The sequence below is a fragment of the Miniopterus natalensis genome, chromosome 18 (genome assembly GCF_054644295.1).
Source record: "Miniopterus natalensis isolate mMinNat1 chromosome 18, mMinNat1.hap1, whole genome shotgun sequence".
NCBI classification, from domain to species: Eukaryota; Metazoa; Chordata; class Mammalia; order Chiroptera; family Miniopteridae; genus Miniopterus; species Miniopterus natalensis.
Window position 1 is genome coordinate 34,384,190 of NC_142098.1, and position 12,263 is coordinate 34,396,452.

The 12,263-nt window shown below is 50.9% G+C and overlaps 1 protein-coding gene and 1 pseudogene across 1 annotated transcript in view; one reads left to right on the plus strand and one right to left on the minus strand.

Moving 5' to 3' along the window:
• Positions 1 to 12,263, plus strand: part of SAMD4B (sterile alpha motif domain containing 4B) — a 36,263-nt gene that overhangs the window by 21,613 nt on the left and 2,387 nt on the right. The window contains exons 3-12 of the mRNA XM_087826659.1: positions 1,420 to 1,890; positions 5,536 to 5,775; positions 6,091 to 6,200; positions 6,355 to 6,441; positions 7,188 to 7,530; positions 8,446 to 8,531; positions 8,915 to 9,033; positions 9,587 to 9,785; positions 10,012 to 10,135; positions 12,076 to 12,159. Coding sequence (XP_087682785.1) covers positions 1,420 to 1,890; positions 5,536 to 5,775; positions 6,091 to 6,200; positions 6,355 to 6,441; positions 7,188 to 7,530; positions 8,446 to 8,531; positions 8,915 to 9,033; positions 9,587 to 9,785; positions 10,012 to 10,135; positions 12,076 to 12,159 — 1,863 coding nt within the window. The remainder of the gene's footprint in view (positions 1 to 1,419; positions 1,891 to 5,535; positions 5,776 to 6,090; positions 6,201 to 6,354; positions 6,442 to 7,187; positions 7,531 to 8,445; positions 8,532 to 8,914; positions 9,034 to 9,586; positions 9,786 to 10,011; positions 10,136 to 12,075; positions 12,160 to 12,263) is intronic.
• On the minus strand, positions 10,325 to 10,425 carry LOC148091057 (U6 spliceosomal RNA; annotated as a pseudogene).

Sequence of the window (12,263 nt, forward strand, 5' to 3'; positions counted from 1 at the left end):
GCCAACTCCTTTGCTCCTTTCCAGGACCTAACCAATAGCCCAATAGGTCACCTCAGAATAACCTTGTTAGATGTTTGCAAATTGTTGCCTTGGCTGCAGGTATTAGTTCAGTTGCTCAAGAGTGAGGGTAGAGTTGGCCCCAGTCCTTGATCACTGTCTCTTTACTCAAGTATTGGTATTGTCTGTCCCTTTTCTTCTCTCTGTCAGCATTACACCTTATCCTCTACTCTTTTGAGCTAGTCAGAAGGGGTAACAGGGTTTTTAAGGAGGATAGTCAGACCTGTAACAGTTCCTCCCAAAACCTCCTTTATATAGCCGGCCTGGAGCCGTATCCTTGGGGAGCTCCCTTCTGGGTCAAGAGGGGAAACCTGGCTCATCTCCACAAGACAGACTCAGGCCCTGAGACTGTGAAATTGGAAGGAGACATCACCAGATCACTATGGCATGAAGTAGCCAGGGAAGGTTTCCCAGAGGAAAGCAGGTTTTAGCAGTCATAAAAGACAGAATTTAGATAGGAGGAAGGAGACTGTTGTTGGCTAAAGCCCTGAATCTTAGCCTGAGTGGAAGCTTAGATGAATGTGGCATGGAGAGAGGCCCAATGAAGATGGGGATATGCTGAGCCAAGTCTTTATCTGGAGGTATAAGAGGTAGGGAATGCCCTGGAAATGATGGTGATGTTGGGCTAGGAGTTCTTGAACTTGAGTTTATTGGTGCTGGTTATTATTGTAACCTCCTGGTCAGGAACATGACATCTGGTATGCTTTAGGAAGATAAGTTCATTTCGGTTTATGGGACAGGTTGGAGGGGGAGAACATAGAAGCAGAGAAACCAGTTAAAAAACAGCGAGCATTTATTAAATATGTTCTGTATGCCACACCACTTTCCTTTCTTTTTTAGCTCATTGAGTTTCAAAGCAACACTGTGAATTGGGTACTGTAATTATCTCCAAAAGTTTTCAGGAGAGGACATCAGTGCTAGTGAGGTGACATTCCCAAGGTCTAGCTAGTAAGTTGGGGAGTTCATACTATGTGATTCTAGACCCCAAGCTTTTAATCACTGTCCTTCTCAATCAGGGAGGAGGCTGTTTTGATAGGGAAAGTGGGTAGGGGCCCTGAAGATAAAGAGTAAGAGTACACCCCAGAGATAGCAGAAGGAGCTCAGATGAGATTCCAGAGTAGCAAGTTTGGCTGATTGGGAGTCACAGCAGGTTTTTGAGAGTAGGAGTGATGGAACCAGGAAAAATTACTCTGGAAGCAAGGTGTGTGTGTTTGATCTCACCTCTAAAAGGATCAGGGTTGGGGGTCATGAAAGAAGGGAGAAGAGATTGGAGCTGAGGGAACAGGCTATAGATGCCTCTCTTGAGTTTATAGGAGTTCACCACCTTGGCTCCCCTGACATCCTCTCTTGTCTCCTTTGCAGCCGTCGTCAGCCAGTGGCAGCAGGAGTCCAAAGAGAAGGTAGTATCCCTCCTGCTGTCCCACCTGCCCCTGCTTCAGCCACGCAACACGGAGGCCAAGTCGGAGTACATGAGGCTGCTGCAGAAAGTGCTGGCCTACTCGATCGAGAGCAATGCCTTCATTGAGGAGAGCCGCCAGCTGCTCTCTTATGCCCTCATCCACCCAGCCACCACTCTGGAGGACCGCAACTCACTGGCCCTCTGGCTGAGCCACCTGGAAGAGCGGCTGGCTGGTGGCTTCCGCACCCGGCCTGAGCCCACTTACCACTCACGCCAGGGCTCAGATGAGTGGGGGGGGCCTGCAGAGCTGAGCCCTGGGGAGGCGGGGTCAGGCTGGCAGGACAAGCCACCCCGGGAAAATGGACATGTTCCCTTCCACTCACCCAGCTCGGTGCCACCAGTCGTCAACAGTATTGGGAGCAACGCAAATGCAGGTGATGGGGTAGTGAGTCCCAGGAGGCCATGCCTACTTGAAAAGGGACAGACTAGGCTTTCTCTTTACTTGCTCTGTGGCCCTGGGCAAGTCACATAACCTCTCTGGGCCTCACCTTGTGAAGCAGTGCACAGGTTGTGAACTGGAATTCCCAGAGTCATATCTGATCTACAGATATGTTTCATTGAGCCCAGACTCAACACAACTTTGGTTTTATTTGTTGTGTTTTAAAATAAATTTGGTAATATAAGGAGTCAGGAATTTTTTCCTAAAAATCTACATTTTAGCTTCTCTTAAAAAGTCAAAAGATCTGGCAGCTCAAGGCTTGTATTCCTGGTGGCAACAGTAAGATGGAATTTAGCATTGGTCACCCCTTTTACACCCTACACGTGTGCCCCAGTCAGCCTCTGCCTCCACCACCACCCCTTTGGTCATATTTGATACCTGCCTGGCTTCTGAAGGCGTTAAATTAATGATCATAATCTAAGGTCTCTTCTAGCTGACATTCTGGGTTTTTGTATCTCACCTCAGCTTAAAGGGTTGTTTCTGAGAAATGTTTCCAAGCATGTTCATATAAGCTGTAACTCACTGCTGTGCATTAGTAATAGTAAGTAACATTGTTGAGCATTGACTATGCTTGATACTCTTTTATAAGTACTTTTCACATATTTAATCCTCATCACAACATATTATTAGCCCCATTCTACAAATGAGGACACTGAGACTCAGGAGATGAAGTCATGTTTTCAAGGTTACACATAGAATAAATGGTGGAATTGGCCAAGGTTCAGACCCAGACATTCTGCTGCCAGAGCCTGCCTCTGACCATTGCACTGGCCTCCAACTAAGTGGTTTTAAAAGGGCTCTCTTATTAAGCACCCTGAATGCTAGGGTGAGCAGGAGGAGCTGATATTCCAGTGAGAGAGAGGTATTTTCAAGGATTGGTAAAGTAACATGACCTGACTGCCGAAGATACTCAGACCTCATCAAGAGGAGGGTGCTCATACATTTCTTCTTCTCCACGATGGGGACAGCAGCTACTGCAGGACCGAGTTGGAACAGTGTTGGACAGGGGTTTGAACCAGAAAGAAAGGAATTGGTATTCCAGATAGAAAGCACAGCATGAATTGAAGGCATGGGGGTGGCAGATTGGAGGAGACAGTATGCAGACAAGTTTTGCAGGGTTGAGAGATGCAAGGATTTAAATGAGTAATAATAGCAAACATGTTTACCATGTGCCTGCCCCTGTGCCAAGGACTTCACGTAGAAATGGAGGCAGGGGGCAAACGAAGTGACTTGCCTTGGGATCATGCAATTAATAGGTGGCCAAGCCAGGATTTAAACTCAGGTCTGTCTTGATTCCCAGACTCAGCATGTTAGGGCCACATTGGGGGGGGGGGGGGGGCTTGGATAGGATGAAACTTTCCAATTTCAAGCAGTTGCAGGAAACAGGAAACTATTAAAATATTTTTGAATGGGGAGCAAGGATTGGCCTGTAAGGGCAGGCAGGGTAGGTTTGGGGTACTGCCAAGGACAGACCAGGGTTTCTTGGAGAGTGTGAGGCCCTGGATCTCTAGCCGGCATTCCTGTTTTTATAGTTTTCATGCTGTGGTCAGCCTCCACCTCAGTGTGGGGCCAAGCGGGGCTCCTCAGAAACTGCACAATCATTCCAATCAGGATAATTTCCTGCCCCCTCAGCCTTGCCTGCCTTCTTGGCTGAGAAGGGAGGAAGGAGGAGGCTAGAGGCACCAAGACAGGCATTAAAAAGGCCTGTATTGAGGGTTTCCCAGAGGCCAAGGTGTACCATCTTCTTCTGGGAGTTCAGAGGCTTGGAAGGAACCCTGAGCAGAGGACTCTAGAGGTCATGGGCAGGGATAGAGGGTGGCCTTAGGGAGTGAGTCAGTGCACTGCCCTCTGCCTCAGGCAACTTCCTAGCTAGGAACATAGATACTGTCACAGATTAAGGAAGGTGCTTTGGGCCCTATACCAGGCTGGTCCTTGTTCCCGGGCTGGTGTCAGTAGAGCACTGGCAGGAATCCCAGCCTTTTCATTAGAAATAAGGCCGGGGTTCTGCCTCCCAACTCTCTGTGGGAATTGGGGCAGAGGGCTTCAGTTCCTGGGCTTTGATAGTCTCACATACCTAGGGTGAGACATTTGGCTTTGTTTCCTTTTTCTTGGATTTGGGTTACTCTAGATCCTCCGTGTCAAGCTCAGAGTCCCTGTTAGCACTCTTAGGATCATGGGTACCCTCCTTTTGACCTTTAGGAAACTTTGAGGGCTCCTGTATATTGTGTCCTTGCTCCTGATCCTGGGGATGCAGAAATGATTGGGCAGGGTTGCCATCCTATACAAGCCCCAGAGTCCAGTCTAAGAGAGGCAGGCTAGTGAAGAGGGCAGCAGCAGCTCAGGGGCCCAAAGAATGCAAAGGAAGGAGTCCCAGAAGAGGAAATGCAGAAGAAGGAGTGCAGGCTGAAATGGCTGGCAAAGAGGGCGGAAGAGCTAGACAGAGGGAATAGCATGTGTAAAGGTCTGGAAGCTGTGGGAATCTGCCCTGTCCTGAGAATGGTAAAAAGTCCAGTTGGATTCCTTTTTCTACCTCAAGAATGGATTGGATGGAGGGTGTGTAACATCCTGTGTAAGAGGGCCTGAATTCACCCTGATTTGTGCTTAGTCCAGGAAAAATCTGTGTGAGCTGGTGAAGTCCAAGGACAAGGATGTTGAGCACACAGTTTATGTACTTTATTCATTTACTTTACTAGTACTTCTGAAGAAACTCCTCTGCTCTAGGCCCCACTGGAATTACTGAGTATACAATGATTATCTAGGACAGGACAGGTCCCTGCTGTCCTATGGCATCAGGGGCATATAGTTAATAAGCAAGTAAACAACTAGATAAGATCATTTCAGGTTGTGATAGATGTAAGAAAGATAAGACAGACAAATATAATAGAGTAACCAGAATTGGTGGGGACAGCTGCTTCATACTGAGGGTTCAGGAAAGGCCTTAGAAGAGGTGACACTTGCTGAAATGAAACCTGAGGGAGCCAACTGCTAAGATCAGGAGGAAAAGAAAGAGCAAGTGCAAAAGTCTTGAGGCTGGAACAAACTTGAGTGTTCCAGGAACAAATGGGGGTGTTGGGCAAAAGGCTAGAAAGGCTTGATCCAAAGGGTAAGTGGGAGATGAGGGGTCAGAGATGAGCAGGACCTTGTAGTGGTGTGTGTGGAAGTTTGAATTTTAACTTTCAGCATGAAGAGAAGCCATCAGGATTTAAGCCGGGACTGACTTGGTCAGATTTGCATTTTTAGAAGGATCATTGTGGCTGCTGTGAGATGAATAGACTGTAGGAGGCAAGACACCAGTGAGGAGGCTGTGGCAGTAATTCCAGTTAGGGATGCCATTGAATCAGACCAGGGTGCCAGGAGAGGAAGTGGAGAAGTTCAGAGAAGTAGCTCATAGCTTGCTGATGGGTTGGGCATGACGGGTGAGGGAATGAGCAGTAATCTGGTAGGTGGTTCCCCTCAGACGCCAGGGTCCCTTCTTGGATTCTGGGGCTGAGCTGCCATCCATTGCACTAACCAGGGTGGCATGGTCTCCTGTGGTCAGATCCCTAAGCCTGACCTTTTGCCTGTCTTGTCCTCTGGCCAGGTCTCCCCTGCCAAATCCACCCCAGCCCGCTGAAGCGTTCCATGTCGCTCATTCCCACAAGCCCCCAGGCCCCTGGTGAGTGGCCAAGTCCAGAGGAGCTCGGGGCCCGGGCTGCTTTCACCACACCCGACCACGCACCCCTCTCGCCCCAGAGCAGCGTGGCCTCCTCTGGCAGTGAGCAGACGGAGGAGCAGGGCTCCAGCCGGAACACTTTCCAGGAGGATGGCAGTGGCATGAAAGGTACAATGGGAAGACAGCACTAGGACCCTCCTCCAGAGGCTTCTGCAGAGCTTAAAGGGAACTCGTAGCTGCCACCCTGCTTATCTCATCCCCCAACCTTCAACATCCCCTCCCAGAGAAGGGGAGAAGTCTGAGGGGAGTAGAAGTCCCTGCCCTTAGGGTTCAGACTGATCTGAGAGACCCTCCCCCACAGATCCTGGTCTGATGGGGGAGAAGTCCCTGCCCTCAGACACCCCAGACCGATAATAAAGCCAGGACACAGAGGTGACTGATGGGACAGACTCCTGACCTTATGCCCTCCCTCTTTTTCCACAGATGTGCCCTCCTGGCTCAAAAGCCTCCGCTTGCACAAGTACGCAGCCCTGTTCTCACAGATGAGCTACGAGGAGATGATGACACTGACGGAGCAGCATCTGGAGTCTCAGGTAAAGCTCAGGGGACCATCAGGGTAGGTTGGGGTACCATTTTGACACTACCCTTGTGGCCTGAGCCCCCTCCAGTTTTTTGAGCCTTGTTGGGGCACCCTAAGTACCTCAACCTCCCATTTCCAGCTTCCTGTCCCCTTCTGCTCTACCACAGAATGTCACCAAAGGTGCCCGCCACAAGATAGCCCTGAGCATCCAGAAACTGCGTGAGAGGCAGAGCGTCCTCAAGTCCCTGGAGAAGGTGAGGACTTGATATTCCCCATCTCCAAGGTCAGCTGGCTGCCCAGTAGTACTGGTAGACTGAAGGCTCTGGGTCATCCTTGCTACCCATGTGGCCTCCCCTCAGAACCTCCCCAGCCTTCAGGTCTGACCTTCAGTGGCCCCAGTCTTAGGGATCCACACTCTGGGTACCAAGTACAAGTTGGATCATAGGGCTCACTTGCCTGTATCTAAGAGGCTCCCCTCCCTATCTGTTCTGGTGTGTGTCCCAGACTCTGTCTGTTGACTCAATCTCTTCTCTCCTCTTTCACTCCCATTTCTGAATAGTCTTTCTGGTAGAGCACAGCATCTCCCTGGGTGCATGATCTCTCCATTTGTTTTGTTTCTCATCTGCTTACTCCTTCCATATCTGCCTCAGTTTACATTTCTTTTACCCTTTCCCTGCCACTTGCTTTCTGGTGTCCTCCCCTCTCAGTTTATAGTCCAGATCTCTGCTTCCGAATCTGGTTACACTTTTGGTGGGACCCTAAGGCCCCAGGATTAGCCACCTTCTCCTGAGCTCCATGGGACTCGATCTTGAAGGGGGAAGAGGAAATATGTGATACAAATGTGTACATATATGTGGGCTTGTGGTGCCTTTACCTGCCTTCTCTATGTGCTGGAACCCAGGGTCCTGCCAAGCACTCTTCAAGCCCTGACTGCCCATATGTAGTCATCCTACATAGATGTGGGGTCTGCATGTGACTTCAACCATGTCCTCCCACCCAGGATGTGCTGGAAGGAGGAAACCTGCGAAACGCTCTGCAGGAGCTGCAGCAGATCATCATCACCCCTATCAAGGCCTATAGTGTCCTCCAGGCCACTGTGGCCACCGCCACCACCACCACCTCTACTGCCAAGGATGCGGGCCGGGGGGAGCCACTGCTGCCAGGTGCTGAGCCTCCCCTGGCTCATCCCAGCACAGACAAGGGCACTGAGGCCAAGGATCCTCCAGCTGCAGAGAGCTATCCCCCTCCACCAACTCCAGTTCCCACTGATGGCAGTGAGCCAGCCCCAGCTCCCGTTGCTGACGGAGACATCCCCAGCCAGTTTACACGGGTGATGGGCAAAGGTGAGACCACCTAGGGCCCAGCAGGAAGTTCTGGGGCAGAGAGCCAGGCATTAAGTGTTAAATTCAAGTTAAATAGTGGAAGCAGAACTTTTTTTTTTTTAAATACTATATCTCCAGATATAGTTTCAGAGAGAGGAAGGGAGAGAGGGAGAGAAAGACAGAAACATCAATGATGAGAGAGTCATCGATTGGCTGCCTCCTGCACGCCCCTGACTGGGGATCCAGCCCACAACCTGGGCATGTGCCTCAACTGGGAATCAAACTGCGATCTCTTGGATCCTATGTCAATGCTCAATCTCTGAGCCATGCCCAGCTGGGCGAAACAGAACATTTTAAAGCACCCTGGGGACTAGAACACCATAGAGAGTGACTTGAGACTGAGGTGGCAATGCCCCTGCCCTCAGGTATGTCCAGGCTGATGGTAGGAGACAGTGCTCACACTCAAAGGGTCTCTAGCCTTAGAAAAAAACAGGACAGTGTGTCAGTGGAAACTGTATCCAGTACAGAGTGAACAGATAAGGAGAATTCTTTGGTTCTCCCAGAGGTGACTGAAGTCCACAGGATGGGTATGGTAAAGCTCTTAAAGGGTTTTTCCAAGGCAGCATGACATAGCATACTTTATACTGGGTCTGGATCCCTATATCTTTGTGACCTGGGACAAGTGACTCAACCTCTCTCAGCCTCAGGTTCCTCATGCTAAAAATGCCCATTGATGAGGTTCTTGTAAGAGTTAAAAGGAGAGACGGTATCATTGACTTCATAGCTGCACATGATGCTGGGTTCTTTATATAGCTTCATAGGCCAGGTATCATGCTTGGCACATAGCTAGTACTTATCCAGCCTGAGTTTCCTGTCCTGCGTTCTGTGGCGGAGGGCATGCTGGGGCTAACCTCCTACACTTTCCCGTGTCCTCAGTGTGCACCCAGCTGCTGGTGTCCCGACCAGATGAGGAGAACATCACCAGTTACCTCCAGCTCATTGAAAAGTGCCTGACTCATGAGGTGAGACCTTCCCTAAAGCTCCCAAGAACCTCCATTGCTAATGTGGCCAACATTCCTTATGTGCCTGGCTGGCTCCTGCCGACCTCTCCAGCCTTCATCTCACCACCTTCTGGCCCCTCAGCTCCCAGTTCAAACGTTTCTATCTCAGGGACGCCTTTACCAGTCCCTCATTCTAGATCAGGTTTCTCGTTCCCTCTGTGTTTCTCCCTCATGGCACTCATCACAGTTATGTGTATCTTCCCCCCAGCTAAACTGGTCACAGGTCACCTCTGCATCCCAGCATTGCCTGGCACAGAGCAGGCAGTTGATAAATATTTGAGCAAATGAACAGAAGGCAGATCTGAAAGAAGCACCCCCTCCCTGCTTTACTTCTCTAATTCTAGGCTTTCACGGAGACGCAGAAGAAACGGCTGCTGTCCTGGAAACAGCAAGTGCTGAAGCTCCTCCGGACCTTCCCGCGCAAAGCTGCACTAGAGATGCAGAACTACCGGCAGCAGAAAGGGTAGGCTGGCAGCCGGGCTTCCAGGCCATCCCTCCCTAGGCCCTTGCTGGTTGACAGCTAGTGCTTAGAGGGGTGATTGCATTCTGGGCTGGGAATCCAGTGGGACTCTATCACTGGGTGACACATCACCCAGTGAAGACTACTAGAAGAAAATCAGGATGTTCTTTTGCTAAAAGAGGGTGCTAAGCTGGCAAAAACAGCTCATGTCCTGATAGCAGGCCCTTTGCTTGTTTCTTGTACTCTTTATACCTTGTGTACAGAGGTCTCTGAAGCCCCTTCTCACCCCAAATAAATAACAGAAATATCACATCTGCGTATTGAAGTTAGGAGGACTGCTTTGCTTGGATGTGAGAAACATTTCCTGTCTCTCTCCTGGGGGTACCCTTGAACAGAAGGAGACAGAATGTGTGGTGCAGGAACTTGGACAGGGAATCTTTGCTCAGAGCAGGTCTGGCTCTGTCCTACCCATTGGGATTGTGGAGGGAGGTGAGAGGGGGTGGAGAGATGGGCCCCATCCACCTAAACTGACACCCTGCCTTCTGCTTTCTCACAGCTGGGCATTTGGCTCCAACTCACTCCCCATAGCTGGCTCTGTGGGGATGGGGGTGGCCCGGCGGACCCAGCGGCAGTTCCCAATGCCTCCCCGGGCCCTCCCGCCCGGCAGAATGGGCCTTCTGAGCCCCTCGAGCATTGGGGGCATCTCCCCCAGACATGCCCTCACCAGCCCCAGCCTTGGGGGCCAGGGCCGACAGGTGAGCAGCTAGAAATAGAGGGCCTGGTGCTTCTGGGGTTGGGGTGGTCGTGCCTGGGATGCATGTGTCCATATATTTGCATCAGCCTGGCTTAGAGGGGAGGGGGCTCCTTTGCCAGTTCCACCACTCCTGGGCCTGGGCCTGGGCCTGGGCCTGGGCCTGGGCCTGGGCCTGGGCCTGGGCCTGGGCCTCTTCCTCACTTTCTCTCTCCCCATGCTCTTTGCAGAACCTATGGTTTGCCAACCCTGGAGGCAGCAACAGCATGCCCAGCCAGAGCCGCAGCTCTGTGCAGCGCACCCACTCGCTCCCAGTTCACTCCTCGCCCCAGGCCATTCTCATGTTCCCTCCAGGTAAAGTGCCTCAGCCCTTGGGACTCTGCCTCCACAGCACCCTTAGCTGGCCTTTATCTTCTCTTCTGTTTCTTGTACCGAAGTACCTCTCCCCATCCTTCCCACCTCCCCTCATCATGGGTTTTCTTGTACTCTTCCCCACCCCATTTCAGTTTTCTCTCTCAGGTCTTGCCTTCCTTTCTCTTCTTTTTGAATATGGAACACACAAATTTGTGCGTCCTCCTTGTGCAAGGGCCATGCTAATTTTCTTATCGTTCCAATTTTAGTACATGTGCTGCCAAAGTGAGCACTGCCTTCCTTTATCTTCTCTTACCCCTTAATTCCACTCCCGCATATCCACCTATTCCTCCTATATAATAACTTTGGTATCCATGTTGGTCTCTGTCACCACTTTTTAGAGGATCATTAAATACTCAGTTTGGAAGGAGTTGAGGGGATGAGCGAGTCAGAGCAGTGAGGTATTTATGGAGGTGAGTCCTGCCTATCAGTCCATCGGCATTATTTCAGAACCCAAGTAACCAGGCCAGAACCATCTAGCTCTTGGATCAGATTTTACACTAAAGGATATTTGAGGTGGAAGGGCTGTTTTCCCTGTGCTCACAGCCCCGCCCAGAGACAGGAGATCAGAATGAGAATGAAGTGGACTGAAGAGAAGGTGGAGGAGCGTTAGCCCCACCTTGCTCAATTACTGAGGATGACTCCTCCCTGTGCCAGGCGCATTGCTGGGCACCAAGGCTGCAGAGGCAGATAAGGCTAGTCTGGAATGGCTGCCTCTGGAGAGATCTTAGATATGCAGGTGACCCTAAACTCTTCCTGTCATAAACTGCCAAATCAGTAGGGATTCGTAATTTATAAGACAATGTGGACTACATCTGTTGAAGGCAGGAGACCCTGTCAGTTGTGTTCATCCTAACACAGGACTTGACAGCTGTAAATGATGTTAAAACACTGGGTTGACGAACTGCAGGAGCAAAAAAAACTAATTCTTTTTACCGATATGCTGTGTGCCCAGCTTTGTGTCAGACAGTTATTCTGCACTGTCAAACCCTCCCAACTGCACATGAGGGCACTAATGTCATTCCTGTCTGATCAGTCACGAATCTGAGACTCAAGGAGGTGACTTGCCCAAGGTCAAAAGGGAAAACAATTAGGTGGCTGACATGGCCTGAGCTCATGGTTCTGAGGGGACGTGATGAAAGGTGAAGCCGGAAGTGGGAGCAGGGTCTTCTAAACCCAAGTAGAAAGCTCAGACTTGCAACTGCAGTGAGGATCCCAGGAAGGGTTTTAAGCAGTGTGGGGTAGGTTTAAGTCAGCCCAGGGAGGGAGCTGTCTTCCAGACTCCAGAATAGGAAGCCCTTTTGAGAGGTGGTTTGAGGACAAGCCCCGTGGCTGCTGTCCTGGTTTGCCCTGTCTGCGTGGCCTGCCGGGATCGAATCCTTCCCAGAGGAGCAGGTCCAAGAAGGGACAGGAAGAGTTCTAATTAAGCTTCTGAAGCAAGTACAGAGCAGGTCATCAGTCAGGGAGCACAGGGCTGCCCAGCACCCACAGCAGATGCCTAGACTGTGCCCAAGACAACGTGCAGTGTGTGTCCAAAATAGTCACAGCCTCTGTGGCCTCCAGCAAGCTCCCTCAGTTTCACATCGCTTCCTCTGTCTGCAGGTGGCTTTCTCTGGGTTGGCCAAGCCTCTGCCCGAGCCCTTGCCACCTCTGCCTGCTTTGTGATACACCCAGGCCTGTCTTTGTGCTTCATCTCTGCCCAGTCGTACCTTCCATTGTAGTGTGTTCCTGTCTCATGTGCTGTTTCTGTCTCTCCTCCCTCCTTTTCCCTCGTCTCTCCCAGCCTCTCCCCAATGCCAGCCCATCCTGTGTTTTGTCTTTCCAGCTTTACTCTCCACCTCAGTCCAGTCCTTACCCCCCCTACTCTCCTCTGTCCCACACAGACTGTCCGGTCCCTGGGCCTGACCTGGAGATCAATCCTACTCTGGAGTCTCTGTGTCTGAGCATGACAGAACACGCCTTGGGTGGTGAGCATTTCCTCTATCCCTGACCCAGCTCCCACCTACCCAGCAGCGTCTCCACCTCTGAACTGAGCAACTCAGAGTCATCCTTGAGGGGTCCCTAGGGGAGG